Genomic DNA, 25,714 nt, shown 5'->3' with positions numbered 1-25,714 from the left:
AGCCTCTGCCTTCGGCTCGGGTCATGATCCCAGGGTCCTGGATCAAGCCCTGCATTGGGCTCTCTGCTCAGCAGAGAGCCTGCTTCCTCCTCTCTCTCTGCCTGCCTCTCTGCCTACTTGTGATCTCTGTCAAGTAAATAAATAAAATCTTTAAAAAAAAAAAAACCATCACAAATATCCTAAAATCTAACATATAACCTAAATAAACAGTCAGAAGTCCACATTGTTCTTATGTTTTTGGAGAGATGTGGATGAGAGGTGGATAGTCTGGTGAGGAGAGCAGTTGACATCATCTGGGATTCACTGGGCCTCCGTTCAGTCTGTATTTGCCATTAAGTTGCTAGACAATCTTAAGACATAAACTCTCAGCTTCAAAGTGAAAATCTGTGAAATGGGGGCACCTGGGTGGCTCAGTGGGTTAAAGCCTCTGCCTTCGGCTGAGGTCATGGTTTCAGGGTCCTGGGATCGAGCCCCGCATCCGGCTCTCTGCTCAGTGGGGAGCCTGTCCCCCCCCCCCCCCGCCTGCTGCTCTGCCTATTTCTGATCTGTCAAATAAATAAGATATATAAAAAAAAAATCCAAAAAACAAATTTTAAAGCCTCTGCCTTTGGCTCAGGTCATGATCGCAGGGTCCTGGGATCGAGCCCTGTATCAGGCTCTCTGCTCAGCAAGGAGCCTGCTTCCACCTTTCTCTCTGCCTGCCTCTCTGCCTACTTGTGATCTCTGTCTGTCAAGTAAATAAATAAATATCTTAAAAAAAAAATGTTAAAAAAAATCTGTGAGATGGGTCAGCAGGGGAATCAAACATTAAAGTGCCAGGAATAGCATCAACTACTGTCTGAATGTGAGAAATGATTAAACTACAGGTCAGGTATTTTAAATTTAAATGCAGTTATGAATGAAAATACAATATAAACACATTAAAATTGCCCAAGCCATGTAAAACCCGAAGGCATTAAAATTTATTAAATGATGCAATAACAACAGAATTCTTTATTTACAATAGCATTATTTAACATCAAATAAGCAAACAGCATCAGCAAAGCAATATTAACTTGCATAAATGTATTTAAAATTTCTCTGAATATATCTACCTTTGCATAAACTGCTCACACTAGAAATACAAACATCAATGCAGGTGAACAAAGTGATGTTCAGAGTCAACTCCATTTTGAAAATAAATCACAACCTGAAACACTGTAAGCTTTCTCCTGAAGAACCATAGTTAATATATTGCTTAATTTTACCCTTGTATAATCTTTTCATATACACACATCTCAGATGCAACTTCATGAGGAACTGTACAAATAAAACCCACAAATGACAAAGGAACAAAAATGACAGTTAAATGTTTGAAGAAATGTAGCATCATCACTATTCAACAACATAAAGGTTAAGTGATGATGCACTTATTCAAAAATTGTACACAATTCACTATACAAATATAATACATTGGACAGCTATGTAGGAATATACAAGACTTAAAAACAGATCTAAGGCATTATGCTAGATTTTAGCATTTTGAGGTTCTTGCACATAGCTTTTACCTGTAGTAAGAAACTTAAAAGATTTTGTTTTAGTCTATAAAGAAACACCAGGGAGAAAATTCTAATTAAAATCGAAGCCACTACAGTAATTTTCTTTTGTGCAGAGAATGCTTTGCTCTTAGGCAGCATACTACCATACAAATACTAGAAAATTTTAAATTCACACCAACAATTAATGGCTTAAGTTGCATTTCAAAATTGATTGTGTATCTTTGGGTTCTGCAAGTGGATCTGTGCCACCCATTTCATGTGTTAAGCCCATATGAACTCCATTTTTAAACACAGATTAAAAATTGCATTATATAAACTGCAAAAACATTGCTTTCGGTTATTACAGGCCATAAGAGATACACGTGGGAGGGGCATTTTGTCTTTGAGTCAAACGAATTCATTGTAGTAAAACAGCTCACTTCACTTGTTAAACTTAGCACATTACATGAACACTTAAATGAGTTTTACAACCAAGTTAATGTATGTATACTTTTCACATTATGTGTTTTTCACATTTAGTAATATAAGTAAAACACTGATTATTTTGTTCTATTAAACAAAACCAAGTACTCAGTCTAACAAATTTATTGTTTACAGCATGAGAAATACTGATAATGAAGGGGACTGATTTTGGCTTTTGCTTCTATAGTGATCAATATGATCAGAGGATTCCTTCACTGACTTTTCTTAATTAGATGTAAAGCAAAATCCACTACCTGGTCTGAGCCACAGGAGAATTTATCATCTCTTTTCCTTCAAAACAGTAATGATCATGAATTACTCTAAATTACCAGTATCACAGGTTTGCAGATTTGTCTGAATTGGGATGGACATTAAGACAGTGGGCAGATGGGTCAATGATACAAGATACACAGATATTTTTTGGGACAGTGTTCTGGTGAAAAGGGACTGAAAACAAAACAAAGCCAGTTTAAACTCCATTTCTCCTTTGTGCTGTGTGAAGCTGAAGTCATTCCGATTCACATATTTCTAAAAATCAACTTAAAACCGGTCACAGTAAACTGTGTCATGTGAGCCTCATCACACCGATGAGGTCACGGAGTTCCGGGCCAACATCTGCTCATTTTTTTCCATCTCTGCTGGGCAACCCAGTGGTTCGGTGGAGACGAGCAGAGCCTCTCGAGGGGCCACGTGAACTGGTGGCCGCCGAGAAGTGCTGTTCCTTGGCCACCTCCCTGTAGTGAGACCCCTCTCAAGTGGAACAAGGTATCGAAATGCAAATTTCCAGAAAATTTCTTTAGTATGGAGCAACACTTTCAGACTGTCTACTTAACCATTTATCTTTGGGCTAGATCTCTTTCTATACGCCCTTATTTGCCCATAGAGAGAGAGATAGAAATAGGGGTAGTTGGTACATTTTCCACCCTGCCACAAATAAACGAACAATCAAATTTCAAGGAAAAACCTCTCTGTTCCTAAAAAGCCTGGCTAATGAGATATAAAATGCTTTGCTTTTTAGACATCAAAAAGACATCATTCTGAAATTTAGGTAAGAAAGTATGTGAATTAGGGGTTGGGGGGAAATAGCTCAAAAAAGGCTATCAGTTTCTCGGTATTGCGGTTGTCTGAAACTGATGCCAATTAATAAAAGATTATTCCCCTACCAGAGTGGGCAAGAAAAACAACCATAAAAGTGGCCTGCTTAGTAACATGTAGTCTTTCTAAGGTTCATTAAGAAAGAATATAAACATATAAAAATCAAGAATTGGTTCCTACAGCGGCTGCATATCATATAGATAAATGATTTATGAGCAGAATCACGAGGTTTAGAAAATAAAAAGTCTTAAGTCTACAAATTAGGTCTAATCAAGGCATCGATATCCTTTACAAAACACCTTTAGGAGACATTGCTATGAAGATATCTAATTTAATACTGAAGTACCTCAATTTTGAGTCAATTCCACAATATGTATACCTCACAAAAATTATACAATTAAAACACTTAAGTTCTCAACTTAAATTATTGCTTGTTTACATATAAATTGGATTTTATGTACCTTACAAAACTTCGGCTTAGTCAGCACTGCTAAAAAACAAAATAAAAAACACATGGCGGAGGTTCAATCTGTTGTGATATCTGCTGTCAATTTTAAACACACTGTTATTTTTGCCTGTTTTTGTAGGCCAGTGTTGCTGGGGAACAGAATAAACATGCTTCCAAAGCAGGTATCCTTAGTTTGATTGGTATCAAGTCCTAACTTTGCTCCTCTCCTTGCCAGTAAATGCATTTTTCTAAAAGTTAATAATAATTGTTAAGTGGCTGGCAAAACATTTAAGGAAATAAAGGGCTTACCTGGTTTCTGTTGCTTTTAAAATTTTTTTTCTAGCAAGATGAGTGAATGTAGGAGAGAGGTGAGGAAGGCCGAGAGGGGAGGGAGGGTCAGGATCACACAGGGGAAGAAGAGGTGCGAGTCAAAGCTGTCTGAGCAGCCTAAAGGGAGCTTAGTTTGGAAATGAATGACGTTTCTTCTCGATTCACAATTTAGGTGAACTAGCTTGATTCTGACAAAGGAAAAAAAAAAGGAAAAAGCACTTGATCTTATTAACAGCCCTCTCACAGGCTCCCTTTCATCTGTTGGTAACTGGAAACTCTTCCCAACATGGTCTCTAGAACTTCTACAAAGATACAACTATGATTTTATCGGTCTTCACTCCTTGGGTGTCTGTACATACAGCGCTGTCCATGGTGTCTGCTCTGCTTTTATCCCAAATGCAGGCTTTAGTTTAGAACACCTTTAGTTTGATTTTTTTTGTTTGTTTGTGTAATTCTTTTCTTTCCCCGAGATGAAATCTTAATCTTTTGCACTAGACTGATAAGCCAGGGAAAACAAAGCAAGAAACCAGTGTCTGGAACCAAACAGGAACAGAACAAGAGCAGGGTTGTTTTCCTTAAATACATACATTTAAATACATTCAATCTGACACGGGTATGAAATTTGCCTGTCGACATTTACTTTGCAGGAGAGATCTAAGTTGCACTAAGGTGAATGCAGTGAACAGACTGAGCAACTGTCTGGACGTGAGCTTCAGACTGTCAAGAGAAGAGGCCGCTCCTCCGGCAACAACCAAGTGGACTCCACCCTGGGAGCCGGGGCCCAGGCCCATCTGCTGACCTGGCTCTGGCAGAACTGGCTGGCAGGTCGATTGGGTCAAAACAAATAGACACAGCTCTCCAGGCTGGTACGTGTTTTGAGCAAGTGAGCCCAGTCAGCTGAAGAGAGAAGCAACCAGCTACCTTCAGGGTCAGCAGTATTTCTGCAGGAAAACAGAGAAAAGCGTCAAGTACTTCTGAAGTTGTTATAAAACACCGCTGTAATACTCATCATGAGATCATCAGAATACCTGGCCATTTTATTTTTTTAAAATTTTTATTAACATATAATGTATTAGGAGCCCCAGGTACTTGGTCATTTTAAACACTGTCCGTCCGAAGGCGGCCTCTGGCTGAATTACACTCGAGTCTGATGCAGACAGGCAGAAGGCACTGGTCCTAACTGGACGCGTTATTTCCAAAGGCAGCGGATCCTACGTTCCGTTTTGAGGACGGAGAGACTACAGTGGATTACTCATCTCTCCTGAATGACTGCTGCTCTCTTGCCAGCGATATCCCAGACCAGTTCAATCTCTCCCACCTTCTCCAACGAGATTACGAAGATACCTCGTTGCTGAACTGCCCTTGCTTTGTGACAGCACAGTTCAGAAGTGGCCACCACTTGCTTACTCCTTCCTCAGAACCATCTGGTACAAACCCACTTTCAGCAAAATGTCCATCTTGGCTCTCTCTTGTGGAGAGATGCCCTGGGTTCCGCGGGTGTTTTCCTGCCTTTAGCAAACTGGATAAGCAGGGTTTGGCTCTCAGGGCATTCGTGCTAGTTTTTGGCTGCTATGCAGTGACGGTCTGAATGACTGAACACGGAGGGCTGGAGTGAGCAAGACCCCGGTGGAGGTTATCTGCTTGGTTGGCGCCAAGTCTATCTGTTAGTGCTTTTCTTTGGCTATTGACTATGTTTCCCCCCGAGATATTTTATCCATGTAGGAAATACTCTGTGCCAGGTGCTGGGGATATCACCGTAACAATACATTTCCGGTCACTGCTATCAGAACACTGAGTGGGCCAGGCGGACACAGCAATAGCATGGTCCGAGTTCCGCGAGAGGAAACACCGGTTGGTTGCTGTGGGCACGAGTAACAACTGCTTCTGGGGTTTAGATCTTTAGACACAGTTAGCACATCACGGCCACTAGAGATGGTCTAGTTTAAGTCAGATTGGAGAGGAAGTTTCACCTAGTCCCTTGGAAAGAGAGATCTGGGCAGACTGCTGCTAGATCGTGCAGTCTCACGGTCATAGGGGGGCTACCACCCCCCGCCCCGGCCGGCTGCGTGGCTCCCCCAAGCTTAACCCATGTGCACGAGACCTGCTCTGGCTACAGTTCCTCGTGGAGAACAGTGAACATCCTTCTCTCTGTAATAGACAGTTGATGTCTACCTTTATTCCCAATTTGTGTCACTTACGTGATTTTATATAGAAATACTCCATGGCTCTGACTGAAATAAGAAAGAAGTCTTTCCATTTTCCAGTTAGTCTGGAAAAACAAATTCTATTGAGAAGTATCCCTGTCCTTAGCCACTTGAAGGCGGCAGTGTTCTCTCACACGAATGGACACCACGAAACAGCCATCAGGCAGGACTGGTGTCGTGAAGGAGAACACGGAGTGGGACACGCATCTCTAGAGGGATGCCGCTTGGCTTGGCCTCTGGCTGTGTCACTCTGGGGGGGGGTGTCACTTAATCCTTCTGTCCCTCAGACTTCCTAGGGCTGTCATGAGAATTAAACAAAATGATGTGTACGTGGAGTGATTAAGTACTCGCAACAGGGAAAGTGCTCGGTTGGTGTCCTCGCCACTATCACCATCACCACCACCTCAGAGCGGGTCCTCGTTAGTGATCGATTTCCGTAACACGAGCCAGTACAAGTAATTACAGCCGCGCTTTATACAAGAGCCCTGCAGCTGAGCGATAAACTCAATTTTGGTCTGTTTAAGTATACGTAAACTGCAGAGGCGTACTCTTAAGTCCTTGTAAATGAAGAATCGTTGGTGATACGAAATAACCGCCCTTCTCTAAATGGTGTTTTGGTAAATCGCTCTGCTTTAAGCAAGATACAGTTTTAATCTCCATTTCAATATACGTGGAACATAGATTCAATTAACAATGAATCACAGTGGTTTCCAGCTCAACAAATAGAACCAGGTTATGGATAAAAATTCTGGAAACAGTTCTTTAATTCACAACAGCAACAAAGCTATTCCAGAAACACAAGAGGCTGCAGATGACTGGCTCGCCCTCTGTGCACACATCAGTAGCACGGTGACAAGGACGGGGTAACGGCCACACATCACTCATGGATTAGAAGGGATACACTGTACATATTACCCCTGGAGGAAACAAGAGCATCTGACAGACCGTTCTCTGGCGTTAACATTCACACGAACAAAGTACAGATGGGTGAGCAAGATTCTAGAGGGGGACTGGGAAAAACAGGGAAAGTGGGAGGGGCACGAATGGTCCAGGCTAGATGACAACAGGCAGAGCCTTCTTACCCTGCATCCTGATGGATACTTGGGATGGGCAGAACATCCTGTATTTACTGAAAGCTGCTTTTGTGGTGCTGATCATTCCATCTCAGTTTTAGCAGGCACCCACTGGGCGCCTAGATGTGCATATGCAGGTAAATACCCTGGGCTGCCGGGCCCGCCTTCCCTGCACCTCTGCCTCTCCACTGTGCCCAGGCCCCCTCTGTGGACTAGTCGATACAGTCTGGGAAGTCCTTGCTGCATTCTGCTTCCTGGAGTGGTCCCCCTCACTTCTAGGAGGGATACCCCCACACACTTGCTGTATGGAGTTGGCCAAATTCCCTAATTCTGAGTCTCAAGTCTCCTCATCGATGAGCGCGGGGAAGGGCTAAATCTCTGATGGGCCCAGCATGTCCCTGTACGCTAGAGACTGAATGCTATGTTCCCTTTCTTCACGTCAGAGGCTTTTCCCTCCTAAGATGAAGTTTCCTAGTGCCTGACGATGAGGGCTCTTCTCAACATGGAGCTGAATATTCACTGTCTGCCTGTCCTACAGAATGTGGGAAGGCTTCTTTTCCCTTTAGGATCTATAAAATGAGAGAAAGGAAAAGCAACCAATTTGTTTTTTGGGAGCCTTCTCCAATGTTACTTGCATAAAACCTTTAGAAAGGTATCACGGGAGCTCTGTGTCCCCTTTGGGGAAGTGGGAGGTAGAGTGCAGGGACTGGGAATGCACCCTTTGGGGTCAGCCTGCCTGGGTTCCCTTCTTGGTGTGACAGAACCTCAGGAAAGTCATGAAACCCTCAAAACAGTAGTTATGCCGTACGGTTGTGATGTGGTTTAAGTGATCTAGTTTAAACCAAGCCCTTGGCAGACAATCATGCTTGTGGTAAATGCTCAATACCTGTTGGTTGTTTCTGGAAAGACTATGAGGATGCTTGGGTGGGCTCAGTTGGTTAAGAATCTGCCCTTGGCACAGGTCATGATCCCAGGGTCCTGGGATCAAGCTCTGAGTGGGGCTCCCTGCTCAGCGGGGAGTCTACTTCTCCCTCTGCCCGCCACTCCCCCTGCTTGTGCTCTGACAAATAAATAAGATCTTAAACAAACAAACAAAAAAGACAATGAGTGCCTGCTTTGTGGGGGTGCTGGCCTAGGCTGGCACATAATCACACTGAAGGTGGCTGGAGGGAGGTCTCATCCTGTGGTGGTGGGTTCAGGGAGGAAAATGTGATCCTGGCCCCAAATGCTTTCTTCCTCCCACAGAGCTTCAATGTGCCCAGAGGTTAAGCTCCCTGGCACTTCTAGGTTAAAATGGGCTATCCTTCAGTGGACGCCTAATTATACTAATGTCATTGTTCCTCTGGGAAGTGCCATCCTAGGTTTTAAGCATCTACTTTCTGCACACAAGGCATCAGTGGGTTATGTGGCCACTCTCTGTAGAAGTGCAGTGGGGTAGGGGTGGGGTGGGGAGGCAGGACTGACAGCAAGAAGATGGCAGCCCTGTAAAGGGCTTCACACTTCAATAAATGGCACATTTAGAGTTTAAACACAGGGCCAATATGAAATATATTCTATTTTCTATATGATTCACTATAGCAACATTAACCATTTAGATGAATTGTGTATCTGGGTACTTGCAGAAAACATCTATAGAACTCCCCACCCATGGGCCTCTCTGCAATGCATGACTATGGTTCTATTTTTTTTTTTTTTTAAGATTTTACTTATTTATTTGACAGAGATCACAAGTAGGCAGAGAGACAGGCAGAGAGAGAGAGGAGGAAGCAGGCTCCCTGCTGAGCAGAGAGCCCGATGGGGGGCTCGATCCCAGAACCCTGGGATCATGACCTGAATGAAGGCAGAGGCTTTAACCCACTGAGCCACCCAGGTGCCCCGACTATGGTTCTATTTTTTTTTTTTTTAGTATTTTACTTATTTGCGAGAGAGAGTGCGCATGTGTGCACGCATGAGTGGGGGCAGGAAGGGGACGTGAGAGGGAGAAGCAGACTCCCTGCTGCGCAGGGAGCCCCATTCAGGGCTCGATCTCATGACCCTAGGATCATGACCTGAGCCAAAGTCAAGAGTCAGATGCTTAACTGAGCTACCCAGGCCCCTGGATCTATTAATTTTATTTTACTTATTTTTAAAAATATTTTATTTATTTGATAAAGAGATATAGTGAGAGAAGAACACAAGCAGGGGGAGTGGGAGAGGGAGAAGCAGGCCTCCCGCTGAGCAGGAAGCCTGACTCGGGGCTCCATCCCAGGACCTGGGATCATGACCTGAGCTGAAGGCAGATGCTTAATGACTGAAACACCCAAGCGCCCAATGGATCTATTACTGTTTAAACTTGGGTATTAACAAAACCACCCAAGATACACTTCTTTTGTAGGAAATTGAACATTGATCCTACATTTTCTCCACTGAGAGAGAATTTTTAACTTAAAAAAAAGTTATCTACTGCTAAGGATTATATCCCTTAGCTTCAGAGGGCCCCTGTGGGCTCATTTATCTATGTGCTAAACTGCTTCCAGAGCCTTCCTGTTAACGGATCTGCTGCTAGGCACACAATTCAGTTGGGTTCTAAGTACCAATTATTCTTTTTAAAGATTTGATTGAACCCGGTAATATCATTCTCTTTAGAACAAGTGTTGAAGATAATAGACAAATAATATACATGACTATTGCCCAAACAAAATGAAATATAGAGAAAACCCTTAAGAACAATAAACATACACTTAATTAAGGGATAGAGAACAATTAGCTCCTCTTCATCCTCCTCAAGATCTAACATCATGATTCAGAAAAAGTAAAAATAAAAGTTTGCTCAAACGTGACTGCTTTTTTGGCTATCATAATATCATTTCAGAGCAAAATTAGTGTTCTTAATTCATAACACCACCATTAGCTCAATTAAAATGAACTTAAAGAAATAATTATTCATAGAAAACCACTGTATGCCAGATAAAATTACAAGGTATTTTTCAAAATCACAAGCGTTACAACTATCTTCAGTCTACTTGCTGACAATGTATCTGCCAGTTTGGGTCTATAAAATACCCACGTTCACTTTACTACCCTATTCACCCTTTGCTATTTCTTACCCGTGATGTGTCTCCCTCCTGCTTAATCATATCCATTCCAGGCAGCTGGTTTGGGAAAAGGTTGCCTCCCCTCAGAGCAGGATCATTAACCTGAGGGCACAAGACAGCACAGTGGCTACCTTCAGTGGCACGTCCAAAAGTGTACTAGGGAAAAACCAACCATCAATCTTCCTCCTTGTCTTGGTTTTTAGGAACAGAATTATGGAGAAAGAGGACTATATAAAAACAGCTCCATCCCTGTATCCACTCTCCCACGTATAGACTTGGGGGTGGGGGGAGTATGGAGGAACAAGAAAATGAAAGTCACACTAACTGCCTTCAAAAGAACTGTGAAGAAATTTGACAGAGACAATAATACTAGAAACATTTTCATGCCTTAATATGTTCACCTTTTTGGCTGGTTCTAATGATTCTAATGACTCGTATATGGGACTTTAAAGTCATCTGAGAAGCTCCTAGTATCTTTGCTATTTAAGTTAGTTATTGATTAGCAAGAGCAACTCTGAGTACCCAACAGTGCTGAATTTGGGAAATCTTCTACAACCAAGTGAACTATTCATTAGCATTCATACAATTAGTAAAGGTACAAATACTAATACTGTATAGGACTGATTTTGTCTGAAGAAACACACTACAGTTGTATTTTTTTGGCTTCTCAAATTAATTCTGATACTCAAAAGGTTTAAATCGATGCACAAGTTTCTATACAGAAGTGATCTGGGTTATTAAAAATGCACCAGTTTACTTCCAGATAGGCTGAGTAGGACCCATGCTAGACTAGACTATGTCAGTGGCCCTGGCTTTACAGTTTCCCTAGAAAGAGAATCAGGAACCACTACTGGTTCCTTTTTGTAGAAAATGCAAAATCAACACCATGTTTTCTCCACTGAAACGATTAAGAGTCTATCTTTAATTATGGTCTGTTTAATTTACCCAAGTAAGCATTTAGCCACCATCAATTCAACTACAAGAAGTGCAAATTATTACACACACAGAGCTTTCTTAAATTGCAAAGGGCTTTGAATTTTCTCATGCACTACTCTGCATTTTTATTAACATCTTCTTATAGAATAAAATGCTGAGGTGCTGTAAAATTTAGTAAAATTTTCACACAAATTGTGGTTTACCAACATCAGATTAAATAGACCTAATCAAACTGTGAATCTTTCACCATTCTCACAATTATCATCTAACTGGAATATACAGTTCTGTCAGTGACTTACTAAGTCATTTAAACCCTCCATGCCTCGATTTCTCCATATATGAAGTAACACTCAGGGTCCTTGCCACATCTCTACTTTGCATGAACTACTGAGGTAGCAGAATGCCAAGCCATTTTGTGCCCTTTAGAAAGAAGTCTTCTATAAATACGATTTAAAAATTACCAACTGGTATTTTTACCTGTGGCTCAGCTGCCTCAGATTCTGAATTCCCGGCTGACGGAGGTAACAGTGTGCTGAGTCTCTCTGCCACCAAGTGAAGTTGGTGTGCTCTTAGGGATAGTAGAATCACTACAGCCTTAGTCAGAATTACAGTCTCAAGCAGAAGCCTTTTAAAAATACTGGCCAGAAAATTATGGCGCTCACATCCTCAAGATGATGATTAGAATAGTTTTTGGATGACCGGTGTCAGTCTCCCTGCACGCATGATGTGTCATTTAAAGCTAACTGGATGGGGACCGGGCGGGGGATGGAGTGGGGAATAAAGCTAACGGGATGGCAGGCAGCTAAGTTCGGCCTTTGCGATTCTTCTGATTTTTCATTTAGAAGAAAATCAGTTCTTAAGCTTAAATCCAAAATAAAGCCATTTAGGAAGCACATTTACCATTCCATTTTTAGAGATTCACTTTAGAGATTGCTAAGTTCCTCAAATACTTTAAGTGACAAAGTTAAGAAGTACTTTCAAATATCCTTGAGCAGTCAAGAAGCCTTTCATGTTTATTTCGTCATTAACAAGTATTTCTGTTAATGGCACTAACACAGGTGAAAGTAAGGTGAGGAAACACTCATTAAAATAAAAGCGGGAGTTGATGGTAGATGTTAAGTACATGGCAAGATACACTGAGTGCAGAAATAGGCAAAAAGTTTGGATCAGAAGACAGTGGGCTGCTTCTCAGGGTGCTCACCTGCTCGGGACCCATGGAGGACAGCCCTGACGTAGGCACGGAGGTCACTGAGGTCATGCTGATCTGTCCTGTCATCTGGTTCATGTTGCTCATCCCACCTGTGTTGGTCGCCATGGATACACTGATGTTCATATTGTTATTGTACATGCTGGTGTTTGCTTGTTGCCCAAAGTGTGGTGGGGACTGTTGTGAAAACATGCTAGAACCCAAGGAAAAGATGAAAATGTCAAGAGTTGTAGGTCAAACAGGCAGGCAGTTCTGAGCGCTGGCTTCTCAGGCAGTTACTTCATTTACTTCAGAACGAGTCAGTCTAGGCTGAAAGAATCCAGGGCGGGGCAGCCAGCAGGGGTGAAGTCCGAAATGGTAAGGGGAAGTGCTCAAGGAAGCTGCAGGGGTGACCACGCTCCTCTCCTTTTCCTAACATCACTGGGAAGGTCTAGAGATCTAGTTTCCACTTTCACGTCTGCACCTAACAAGCTTTTTATCTGGTTGCTTTTATTACATGTACTGATAAAGGATGGCTTCTAGGGCTCTGCCATCCAGAGTAGTTTCCAGCTTAAACTGGTGGGGTGATACCTTCTGAGGGGAGTTCCTTTCATTCCTAAGGAAAAGATATGCTAAGCTTTTGTAAGTTCTGGTAACTTCTGCCCTAGGAAAAGTAAACCTCCTTACTTAGTAGTTTATTTGACACTGCTTGCTTGAGCAAAAAGTTAAGAAAAAAACAGAAAAGATGGGCACCTGGCTGGCTTAGTCCATAGAATAAGTGAGTCTTGATCTCAGGGTTGTGAGTTCAAGCCCCTCTTGGGCATAGAGCTTACTTAGTTAAAAAAAAAAAAAAATACAGAAAGAGACAGGTGGTCTACAGAAAGATTCCCTGGTGATCATTTATATCAAAATGCCACATAAACATGGCATACCTGTTTCCAGCCATATTCCCCTGCGCCCACCCGTTCATGTCAGAGGAGGCCTGGTAGGCTGGATTTGCTTGAGACTGCTGCATCATGGGGCTCTGGGTATGCGCCATTCTAGGCGACATCAGAGGGCTCTGGGGCGTCGTTGCCCCGGTAAAGCCTGGATCAGGCTGCTGACTTATTCCTTCAAAAACAAAACAGAAGTTGGAAAGAGATTGTTAGTGTTATGGTAGAGACTAGGGAGAAAAAAAAGAGAACGTTCAAATTCACATACACATAGAAAATTACTTTCAAATACCTGATCATGTGCTGGTTAATTATATACACCTTATAGAGACTCCAAAATGGGATATAATTCATGAAGCAAGAAATTTTCATATCTTACTTCTCTACAGTGGTCACAAGGGTGCCTAAGAACCACGTTAACCACCATGACTAGAGATGGAGAATATATTGTTCCGTCCCCTTATCCCTCTCCAAATCAAGAATGAGTCAACAGGTATACTTCTCTTTTACCTGAAATAGTCTTTACATTTTTATGTATCAGTATAACTGGGTTATTTATAAACTTTAGGTAAGATTAAAGTTTAGCTGTATATAAAAAGTTAACACCTGAATAATTTTTTATTGAATCAAGTCATTCTGTGATTAAATCAATGCATTTTTAAAAACAAGTAACTGCATCACGATTAGCTTGTTTTGTCTTTAGAAAGGGCTCTATGGTTCTTCAGTGCTATCTAAGATGAGCAAGAATCAGACAAATTCTATGTAAGCTTCTTGTTCAGTGTAGAAGCGAATGGCATTTACGCTACAAGGAAAGAAAGAACTTTCAGAAGACTTTTCGAAGTCAACAAAAAGGACATAGAGGAAAGGAGCTTCGAAACAAAGGCAGCAACTCAGGAAATTTCAAGGACAGTAAGGGAAGTGTGTTTCTGCCTAGATGTGTGCAACATGCAGATTTAATTGATACTTGGATTAGCTGTGAAAGAGAAGTTTATGATTACACAGAAAAAGCTGCACAGTATCTGCTTCTTTAAAGAAACAGGAGACATGAATGTAAGCACCACACAGACTTGATATTTATAGATAATTCTGGCAAAAGATAGGTAAAATCATTTCGAATAGGAACAACATAAGCACTTACTTTTATCAATAATTTAACCATTCATCGAACATGACATGCACACAAATATTAATGTTTATGACATCGGACATCTGTCTCTTAAGACTGACATTAAATAACAAATCAACATGAAGAAAAACTAGAGGCCTTCCACTGGGGTTTCTAGATAACACCTCTCACAAATTATCGATTCATTAAAGCTTTATCTTTTTTTCAAAAATTACAGAATGTCTAATTGTTGTATTTATATAGGTCTTTCAACATTTTGTACGTTATCTGTTGATTTGAGTCAGACTCAGAGGTTTTCAAACATAGCACATGGCTATGCCCCCATGAGTCCAAACGCTGACAGAAACACGTGTATTCACACACACTCACACACACAACCGAAGGACTGTATATACACACACTTACTTCGGTCACTTTTAAAGTAAGACCTGCGTTCGGAGAAAAGGCGGTACCTGAGCTGAGAGACGGGAAGGTACTGTGCTGGACCTGGGGGCTCCTGACTGGCCCCAGCTGTCCTCCCGGGTTGCCTATCACTCCCTGGTTAGCCAGACTCATCTGGGAGCCATGCAAACAGCTGTGAGGGCGGGGCTGAGACCCAAGACCCGGGGACACTGGGGAGAAAGGACTGGTGAAAGGTGGTGGGGATGGAAGCCCAGTACCGTAGTTCGGAGGGAACGGAAACTGCTGCGCGTTTGCCTGGGGCATCCGGGGGTTGCTCAGAGTTGCTGGTAAGCCACCAGGAGCCACCATGCTTGAGGTCATATTCAACCCTTGTCCTCTCATCATCAACGTTCGCTGCTGAACTTGCTGTTGCTGATGCATCTGTCTCTGTCGAAGATGCTGGTTCAGGATTTCCCTCTGTCTTTGGGCCAGCATCTGTGCGTTAATCGGTGCCTAAAATAGGGGCGAGGTGGGGAGTACACAGAGGGAAACATTGGGGGAAGACACACGTTGAAAAACAAACTATATATTAGAAATAGGACAAAATCATTTGGAAAATAAAATAACAGGAAAGAACATTTTAGAGGTGAACAGTTGGTGGGTGAGGATGTGAGCTTCTAAATTCTATAGAGATGAGGATTTTTCTGAAACCCTGCAATGACTTAGAAGGGTACGTTCACTGTTAGTTCAAGTAACCAGGAACTCACCGTGAGAGGCATGGTTAACGGGAAGGACCCCACAACATCAGTGCTATCTGTAAGACGAATGTCATAGAAACCTTAAAGTGGCAACCTGGGTCTCATTCAAGGGACATTCAGGTCTAACAGGAAACCAAACCATCTGTGCCAAAATGTGGCCTGAGGCACTTTGGAAAAGGCTGAATGGAGGCAGGAAGAAAGTGGGGAGTATAGGGAGAGGGGGTTAATAGGGACATACAAAACAGTCCAGGGCAGAACGAGGAGGAGGAAAGGAGGGATGGATGCAGGGAAGGGGTGCCAGTGCTTGCTGCCAGCAAGAGGAATAAGGCCGTTTATGGGGTCCTAGCGATGCACAATCAATCTTCATCATTCATGGATTCCATACTGGTGAACTTACCTACTTGCTAAAATTTATTTGTAACCCCCAACTCAGTATTCACAGCACTGCCGTCATTTATGGACATGTGCAGAGAGGCAAAGAACTTGACATGTCCAAGGTGCGTATCGTTCCCACCAGAGGCTGAAACAAGGCAACACTGCCTTCTTGTCTCAGCCTCACACTGGAAAGAAGTGCCCTTTTCGTGGACTCTTCAGATCCACGTTTTTCAATCTGTCGTGCTTTTCCCCGGTGATCCTGCTGTTTACAATGGTTCCTAAGAGGAGTGCTCAAGTGCCGCCTCATTTTTTTTTTTTTAAGATTTTATTTATTTATTTGACAGACAGAGATCATAAGTAGGCAGAGGCAGGCATAGAGAGAGGAGGAAGCAGACTCCCTGCTGAGCAGAGAGCCCAATGCGATGCGGGGCTTGATCCCAGGACCCTGAGATCACGACCTGAACCGAAGGCAGAGGCTTAACCCACTGAGCCACCCAGGCGCCCCATACCGCCTCGCATTTCTAACAGCGAGAGGCTGTGACGTGCCTTCTGGGGAAAACACGGGTTAGATGAGCTTTGCTGATCAGGGAAGAGTCATAGCACCGCTGTCTCTGAGTTCAAGGTAGCGCATCATCAGTACGTATCACATAAAGTGTCTTCAAACCCAAACACACATGAGAAACAGGGTTCTGTACTGATGGACTGAGGACGATGTCATCACCACAGGCCAGCGGGAACCGAACCCTTTCTCCAGTTCGCTAATTCAGTGTCTGCGTTAACTTTATGGAACACGACCAAAGTAAATACTGAGAATCGACTGTACTTGGCAGTGAAAATGGCAGTGTTTAGGAGGGAACTACAAAAGTGACAGGCTGGGGTGCCTGGATGGCACGGTCGGTTAAGCACCCGACTCTTAGTTTTGGCTTGGGTCAAGATCTCAGGGTCATGAGGTCAAGCCCTATGCTGGACTCTGAGCTCAGCTCAGAGTCTGCTTTGAGTTTCTCTCTCCCTCTGCTCCTCTCCTAAGCATGCATGCTAGCTTGCTCTATCTTTCTGACATAAGTAAATCTTTTTTTTAAAAAGGGGGGCAGGCGAGATGGACATGTGAATGACACGACAGATCCATGGCATTGATCTGGGTCAGATGGCTTCTGAGTGACTCTGCACCGAATATCAAGGAGGAAGAAATGACAGAAAATCAACAGAGGCCGTGAAAGCGGACAGCTGGCCGGCTCCTTACCTGTGTTGGTACTCCAGGCCTCAGAGTCAAGTTCACGTTGGAAACATTGCTGATTTGATTCATAAGCGGCTGGCGATTCTAAATGCATGCACACAGAAGAATCAATACATTTTTAAAACAGCGTATATTTTAAATCACTTTTCTTGAGAGATCACCCTCCCCAATGTAACCTCTGATTGCCATTAGATACTGAAACCACATAGTTTACGGTGGAATTCCCTTAGAAAGCTAATTATCAGTAAGATTTCACATTGCTTAAACAGAGAAGGTATTTTGGACTGTTGCTGGAAATCTGTCTAGGCTTGTTTCAATGAGAACGCATGTGCTTGAGCTATCGAGGTGTTCCATAAGGCAGCACTGCTCTGTCCCCATTCAGCCAAGAGTGACTATTTCTGTCACGCGGCAGGACTCTGGACTGGAGCTACTGTTGTCCTGCGGGCTCACACTGGGTTAGAAACCACGTGAGGTCCTTTTACTCACGTACTCATTGTGCAACACCACACAACAGCCCCATTTTACAGACAGGAAAATGGAGGCTCGGAGAGCTCAAGGCTACACTGTTAATAAATAACAGGGCTGGGAAACACTGAAACAGACGGACAGCTACTCCGGGCTGGAGTGGAGTTAGCTGAGGGGACAGAAGAGAAACCGGCAAAGCAGGCAAGAGCAGGAGATGTAGGAGCATCCTGGAAGGGCTTCCAGCACTTCCCAAGGACACAGGATGGTTATGCCCTCTCGTGCCTAACTGCCCCCCAGCTGCCACCTTCCCAGGCACCCCCGAGAGCGCACCTGCTGGGCCTGGAGACGGTGTTGCAGCTGGAGTCTCAGCTGGTTTGGCTGGTTCTGCACCAGGCCGGTGGGCCTGAGGCCCGGTCTGGGCTGCATGCGGAGTGTGGCGTAGCTCGGCCGCTGGCCCATGCTGTGAAAGCTTGGGTCTTGCATGGCAGGATAGCTCCCCTGGGCCATCTGTGCCTGAGACGCATACTGCTGCGGGAAAACGGCGGCCTTCTGCTCCAGCATGATGTTCGAGTCCTGACTTGGGAACTGCTCTGGATCGACTGCCTGGCTCTGCAGAGAAAGCCCAGACACGACCCAGACAAGTAAGGAAAACTACTGGAAACAGCAGAGTCAACATCAGGTGAGTTTCTCTCACGGTCACATAGCTGAAGCTTTCTATCCTCACTTACGACTCAAGGTACCTGGTTTCCTCCTAAAGAGTATCTTTGTTCAACACACCCCTGTGTGTGAGGACAGAAGCGGTGCTGGCCCGGACTCCCAGCGATGCTTCTTCCAAAGGAAGCGAGAACGAGGCCTCGACCTCGCAACTCTTCCTCCTCACTTCGCCAGTCAGAGACTGACCTGGACTTTAAAATGTGCGTGTCCCCTAGAAGTGTTCCATGTTCTCGCTCATTTTTCATTCCTGCATCGATCATTTTAGTCAGACAACCACCCTGGAGCCTAGCTGTAATCTGTTATGTTGGGGCGCCCGCCACCGTTACTCCTACTTTGCAGCTATCAAACGCCGAGACCTGCAGCGGAGAGGCAAGCGGCCGCGGGCCCCTCCCGCTAGGTAAGCGCTGGGCCCCCTCCGGCTGTGAGACAGCGCCCGAGCTCCTCGCCAGCGCGATATACTGCCCTGGTGTAACTGTCTTCCATGGCCGACAGAATTCTCCACAGTTGGCCCCCATCTTACTACCTCCTAGACATATCTGATGTGTTTGCTGTTCTTGACTTCTTACGGCTGCCTTATCTATCTGGATCAGAATGAGACAGGTGTAGAAAATCCAGAACTAATGCCAGGGGGAGCGTCTCAGTGTCTGTGTCTAGGGCATGAAGGAGCACCTGGGAGTTCTCTTCCTTCTACTTCTGGGTGGATTGCTCCAAACCTCCAGATGTAAGGAGGGAAGGAAAGGCATCTCTTTGAGTTTTCTTCAGCTTAGTCATGTCCTAGGCCTCACTCAGACCAGTCTATCCAAGGTAGAGCAGGAGCCTGGGGCCGCTGCCTTCTCCTGAAAAAATGTGGATGGAACCTACCCCGGGGAAACCATTCATTATTGAATTACTGCTCTAACCACACCTACAAAACTATCTCAGAACTTTAAATATTTGCCCATCTTTAACAGAGAAGAAATTTAATTTTTTTTTAAAGATTTCGTTTATTTATTTGACACAGAGACACAGCGAGAGTGGGAACACAAGCAGGGGGAGCGAGAGAGAGAGAAGCAGGCCTCCCACCGAGCAAGGCACCCAGTGTGGGGCTCGATCCCAGGATCATGGGATCATGACCTGAGCCAAAGGCAGATGCCTAATGGTTGGGCCACCCAGGTGCCCCAAGAAGAAATTTAATTATATAATTTCCATTTTTAAAGATTTTAAAAAATTTGTTATTTATTTGACAGAGAGAGAGGGAGAAAACAAGCAGAAGGAAAAAAAGAGGGAGAAGCAGACTCCCCCACTGAGCATGGAGCCCAATGAGGGGCTCGAGCCAGGGACTCTAGGATCATGACCTGAGCAAAGGCAGACGCTTAACCCACTGAGCCACTCAAGTGCTCCAATAATTTCCCTTTTTAAAGAAAACACACAACTCTGACGTGTACAAATAAATCCATTTGTACTCTCCATTTCCTGACTCCACTGAATAATGTTTCTGTAATTCAGTTTAATATGATATTACTATACTCGCGACAGATGTGATGAGACAAAATAGAAGACAAAGAGATAAAGGAGACTAAAAATATTAATGATGAAATGACACTAGCTTTGACAAGAACAATGCTACAGGTGGCTCAGCAATCCCAACAGCCATATTTTTAAATGTCACTTGGAGCAAACCTGAGGATAACGATACCGACGAGGCCGACTTCTAACTACCGCTAAAGCAGAGCCAGCTGGCCACACAGGAAATATTTAAATTCCATGCTCCTTTCTCGATTTACTTCAGGTTATATCATGTAACCTCTCCAGTCATTTCTTTCCATTCTGCTCTTCTCGATATGAATTGACAAGTCTTCACCCCGCCCCCGTCTGCTGCACGGCGGCGTGATGACAATACTGTTTCTGTGCTTTGGAGAAGCTCTGCTGGCTGTGTCGCCTTCACACAGACCCTCCTGACACGCCACGTGCCCGAGAAGGAGGGTGGACACGGGAAGGTCCTTTTCAACAGTAAGAAATAAAGACGATTTGTGCTGAAAAAAGAAGATGGTACCGAGACTGCGATCGTTTTTTTAAATCTGTGGCTGTTGATACGCTTTACAAAGTGAATCAGGAGGTCTGCTTCGCGCACGGTTAGCCGAGTAGCCAGATACAGAAAATACGGTGCTATTGCATGAGACTGCGTGAGGTTTACTGTATTATTGCTATAAAGTACTCTTTAAAGCAGAGAATTACTTGAACCAACTAATTGTCGGGAGGAGGAAAGCTAAATAAGCACATTAAGACTGGTTAACTCCCTTATATTCCCATTTATGCTTAAATATCCCCCAAATTACTGTGGGCTCAACCCACACAAAGGTAAAAATGACTAATGAACTGCAGCTACTTCTAAAATGACTTCTGCTAACTTACGTGCAAAGTATTCGTTCAGCATAAGAGCTTCCTATCACCAGCCCACAAACGTAAAGACTGAATAAGATGATCATGGATACGGACTGGTTTTTTAGAAGAAAGGGTTCTAGGTCACTGGGGCAGCAATGCTCCATTCCTGACTTCCCTGTTCTCTGCTCCTCGCGGGTCTCTCCCTGTCATCAGGTGAGCCGGCCCTGACTTTCTGCCTTTCAGCTCAATAACCCAAATTATATGTAAAGCACATTTTCAGTGTTTTCCATCCTTGGCAAAAGTTTATGTGACGGTAACAAGGAGGGCAAGAAAGAAAACAGAGTTAGTTTGTTAGGAGGTAAAGCAGCACTCTAAGAAGCAGACTGCAGATCAACATAAACAGAAGAAAATGGACAATCTTGTGCCCACAAGAGTACTGGGCCCCCACCAGTGCCCCGCGGCACGTACCTGGCTGACCAGTTCGGGTATCCCGAGCGCTCTGTCAATCTCCTCAAGGCCATCGAAGTTCCGCAGGGCCAGATAGAGCTGGTCCAGGAGAGCCCCTTCATCACTCGGAGAGTCTGCCGCAGGATGCGGACACAGCAAGTCATCTGGAGGGCTGCCGAACTGCGGCCTGTAAGGAGACAGACCTCACCTCAGGCCCATGGAGACGCTAGCAGACTAGAGGACACTTGCTTTCTCTTAAAACTTGACAAAAGTCAACCAGTTGGCTTCCAGGGTCTTCGTAATAAAATACCGTACCAGCCAGACATAGAACAAAATGACAAGTCACCGTGACAGACACACTTTTGTTCAGTGCCTAACACAGGCCGGACCCAACTCGAGGCACGGAATGTATGATTTCTGTTGTTACTGCCCCCACTTTAAGGCTCGTAAAGCTAAATAAATAACTGTGTAATCGTCTTGTAATAAGAAAATTACTTCTAAAAGTAAGAGATACACAAGGAAAGCAGGTGATGCGGAGGCTGAGGGACGTTCAGCCACGTGTCGGGGATCACAGGAGCGGACGCTTTGGTGCAGGGACACCAGCACAGGCATGTGTGGGTTTAGGGCCTGCCCGATCCTCATACTGCCCCACGTGTACGCGGAGGTCTCAGGCGTGTGTGTATTTACTCTGCCCCGAAGTAATCAAAGGATTTTTCTGAACGTTAGTAGGAAACACAAAGTTGACGGAACAGCCTTATTTCATATGAGGCTCTGATGACCCACCTGGGAGAGACTAGAGACCTGGAAGCATAAAAGGTAGATTAATGTTTTTGAATTCAGCTGTCGCTAGACTAACACTGGCTGGACTAATAGGAAACTTCTTAGTCATGCATAAGCAGGCCTTGTGAACATTTCTTAAAGCCCTCAGGAACTGTGGCTCTTGGCCTGAGTTAGAGACTCAAGAAGAGTAGATCACAAATGTACACGTTATATTTATTATTTAAGGTCATTGGTGATATAACCGTAACACTAAATTCCCAAACTCTATGGAATATGAAACTCTTATAATTTAAATCAATTGACAAGTTGTGGGGGGTGTTTAAAAAGAACTTCTGAGTTAGCTTAATATCAGAAGGGAAAATGATACTTGTATTTTGCCAAAAGAGTCTAATCTGTACTCTTAGAGTTACCATATAATGTTCTGGAGAAAGAAAAGTTTATGAGTAAGCAGCTTCATTTTTAAGTCACTGAGAATAGATCTGCCAAAGGATGAAGTTCTCTGACTCCCTTTCATAGGCCATGTTTTCTAAAGACAGCTTAACATGCCACTCTGGCCTAGAGTCCTGAAATGCTGACTATTAAAGCCAATAATTAATTTCGAACAGTTATAACACAGTGCATTAAAAAACAATTTATACCCTCCATTTATCCCTAGTAACTTGCAAAGAAAATCGCCCAATTTTTACGGCACCCTCGATGACACTGCTCGCCTGCTGTCACCGCCTCCGAGCCCACATTCCCACCACCTCTGAGCCACCGCAACCCCGCTATGTAGCCACCGCCACACGCCAAGTGGTGTGTGGTGCAGCCAACCGGGTCCACTCAAAGGGTCTCCCGTTGCTAAAGGCAACTGCCACTCTTGGAGACTCGTGCTCTGCAGTTCTGGGGCCTTTTCTCCACCTGCCTCTTCCCCCTGTCACCGCCTGGCTTCTCAGTAAGACATCATTAGTGAAAATGGTTCCTCCTGCCCTTCCTGCTTCTACAGCATCCGCACTCTTCCAGAATTCGGTTTTGAAACATTAAGGGTGATCAGGTCACTTACCGAGCGGGAGGAGGAAGGAGCAGGTGTAGAAAAGTGGCAACATGGAAGAGCAACACCACATGTGACAGAAGCAAAAGGAGGAGGAACTTCCCCAGAGGAGTGACCAACATTCGGATGTGGTTAAGTTTCGTGAAAAAAGAGTACAAGTCAGCCAAGAGTGTATGTTGTCTGTTTACCAAATCACTTATACCTGGGACCTCATTCCCCAAAGATGCTAGTTACATTAGGCATTAAAGATTTTCTTGGTCTAGCTTTATTCCCTAATTTTCAACTTCTGTTTCTTCCCACACAAGCATACCCCTTCACCGATGGCAGGCTAAGGTGAAATTTACTCTCTTTTTTAAAAGATTTACTTATTTGACAGAGAGAGAGAACATGTGCATCAGCTGGGGGAGCGGGAGAGGGAGAAGCAGGCTCCCTGCTGACTCTGGGATCATGACCGGAGCCAAAGGCCGTCTCTTAACCAACTGAGCCACCCAGGTGCTCCTGAGATCTACTCTCTTAAGTCTGGGAAGGCTGAGGGTTCGCATGAACCCAGAGTCTCCAGTTTTGGAACAGATGGAAACCCAGTGTCAGAAGGGAAGGGAGGTACAGTCGCCCTTTGCAAGACAAAGCCACCCCAGGAAAGATACATCCAAAGGCGTAAAGGAGAAAAAAAAACTAATGCAAATGCTTATTCGCATTTAAAAGAATTTCCAGCATAATAAAATAACCCATTTTTGTCCCATGCTTTTCTTTTCTTAATTAAAAAAACATCAAACCTGTGCATGATGCTGACTGAAAGTCAAACAGTACTTCCAGGCCTTCCTACTCTGGTCAAGGCCCTTGTCGAGTCAGCCTCTCTTCAGTTCTCCTTATACAAAGTTGTCAGGTTCCTTTTCCCAAACGAATTTTACTGAGCTGATTCAAAATTCTTATTTCAGCTCTCCCGGAAAATGTCTATGTCCCCAGACAGGTGGTTGTGGTGGAATTTAAGTACACATAAACTTTGGTAAAGCTGGATCGTTCCAAAACTCAATGTCCACAACTTCCCTGTCAGCCCCAGCTAACCTGGGCAATTGATCTTTTTCCAGAAGATGCCTTCTATACCACTACAAGGCCCAACTTGTCATTCCAGGCTTCCCCCTCTCTTTTCCACTTAAAACTTACATTGTTATTTATGTTAAAAACATCAGCTTTGGACTATACCCAGTGAAGACATCTTAAATCTCCTTGTTACCCCAGTACTTGAAACTGCATAGGTTCAGTAAATTTCCAGCAGACGAAAATAAAAGGCTCCTGATCAAGCCAGGATATCATACCTTATACTCAGAAAAGTACAGTGCATTGTGGCTTGATGTGATAAACTTGGGCATACCACACATCTGTCACTTCCTAGAGACATCATAATATGACTGGCTTATGGGGAAAAACACCAATCCAGACTTTCAATCCCAACTTTAAAAATGCCTACCTACCTATTACCCTGCATTTGGGCAATTACAAATACAGTTACAACTTAGACAGCGTCTAGATCATGACCTGAGTTGAAACCAAGAGTCAGATGCTCAACCAACTGAGCCACCCAGGTGCCCCTGAAATCTGTTATTTTTTATTTTTTTTTTAATATTTCATCTATTTATTTAACAGAGAGATCACAAGTAGGCAGTCATCAGAGAGAGAGAGGAGGAAGCAGGGTCCCCACTGAGCAGAGAGCCCGATGGACTCGATCCCAGGACCCCAAGACCGTGACCTGAGCCGAAGGCAGAGGCCTAACCCACTGAGCCACCCAGGTGCCCCCAAACCTGTTATTTTAAAAATAGATTTATTTATTCATTTATTTGAGAGAGAACATGAACAGGGAGAGGGCCAGAGAGAGAGGGAGAAGCAGACTCCCTGCTGAGCAAGAAGCCCAATGTGGGACTTAATCCCAGGACCCTGGAATCATGCATAACCTGAGCCGAAGGAAGACACTTAACTGACTGAGCCACTCAGGTGCCCTAAAACCTGTATTTAAAAAACAAAACAAACAAACAAAAAAAACAACCTCTGGAAATGTACTCTACTTTATGACATTTCAGAAACCCTGTTGCCTTTCATCATCTGTGCATTTGGTAAGAATATTACATTATTTTAAACTAGAATAATCCCCAAGGGACAAAATGCTCAGTCTGCAGTAGGGTCCTCTTTGAGCCTTCAACTCCAACTCCTTGTATATGAACCTCAAGTTCGTATTTCAAGTTGCTATAGTTTAAGTTTTCTAACAAGTTTGCTTTCTGGAAAACACTGTGGGCGCATCCTTTAAGCTCCCACAGTGCCTTCTGGCTTAGGCTTCTATCTCTCCACATAGGGACTCTTGCCACCCACCAACCATCCAAGAGGTACCATCACCTAGGGCTCAAGGTCACCTGAGCACCATGTGCTTTCAGTGCACCACTAAAAACGACGAGATTATGCACAGAACATAATTGTGATGTTGGTTTGCAGGGATAGTGGAACTCTCAAAAAGCCAAGCACAAACAAAAGACCACCCGTGAGCTAAAACTTGAGCATCCTGAGCCACTGGTGATAGGTGTGTTTTATCCATAAAGCAGTAAGAGAGGGGGGCACCTGGGTGGCTCAGTGGTTTAAGCCTCTGCCTTCGGCTCAGGTCATGATCTCAGGGTTCTGGAATTGAGCCCCGCATCAGGCTCTCTGCTCAGCAGGGAGCCTGCTTCCCTCTCTCTCTCTGCCTGCCTCTCTGCCTACTTATGATCTATGTCAAATAAATAAAT

General features: G+C 44.0%; 1 protein-coding gene across 2 annotated transcripts in view; it reads right to left on the bottom strand.

Annotated features, from left to right (window-relative positions):
- Positions 1 to 4,308: 4,308 nt before the first annotated feature.
- Positions 4,309 to 25,714, bottom strand: part of LOC111156771 (nuclear receptor coactivator 2) — a 294,726-nt gene continuing 273,320 nt past the window's right edge. For both annotated transcript variants that reach the window (XM_022517836.1, XM_022517837.1), the window contains 8 exons: positions 21,161 to 21,326; positions 17,948 to 18,226; positions 17,159 to 17,236; positions 15,064 to 15,298; positions 13,279 to 13,456; positions 12,362 to 12,560; positions 10,237 to 10,326; positions 4,309 to 4,814 (listed from right to left, as the gene is read on the bottom strand). In XM_022517836.1, coding sequence (XP_022373544.1) covers positions 4,803 to 4,814; positions 10,237 to 10,326; positions 12,362 to 12,560; positions 13,279 to 13,456; positions 15,064 to 15,298; positions 17,159 to 17,236; positions 17,948 to 18,226; positions 21,161 to 21,326 — 1,237 coding nt within the window. In that variant the 3' untranslated portion in view covers positions 4,309 to 4,802. The remainder of the gene's footprint in view (positions 4,815 to 10,236; positions 10,327 to 12,361; positions 12,561 to 13,278; positions 13,457 to 15,063; positions 15,299 to 17,158; positions 17,237 to 17,947; positions 18,227 to 21,160; positions 21,327 to 25,714) is intronic.

The sequence above is a fragment of the Enhydra lutris genome, unplaced genomic scaffold, assembly GCF_002288905.1.
Source record: "Enhydra lutris kenyoni isolate GAN:26980312 unplaced genomic scaffold, ASM228890v2 scaffoldscaffold49, whole genome shotgun sequence".
Lineage (NCBI taxonomy): Eukaryota > Metazoa > Chordata > Mammalia > Carnivora > Mustelidae > Enhydra > Enhydra lutris.
Note: the sequence above shows the minus strand (reverse complement) of the source record. Positions and strands in the feature narration are given on the sequence as shown.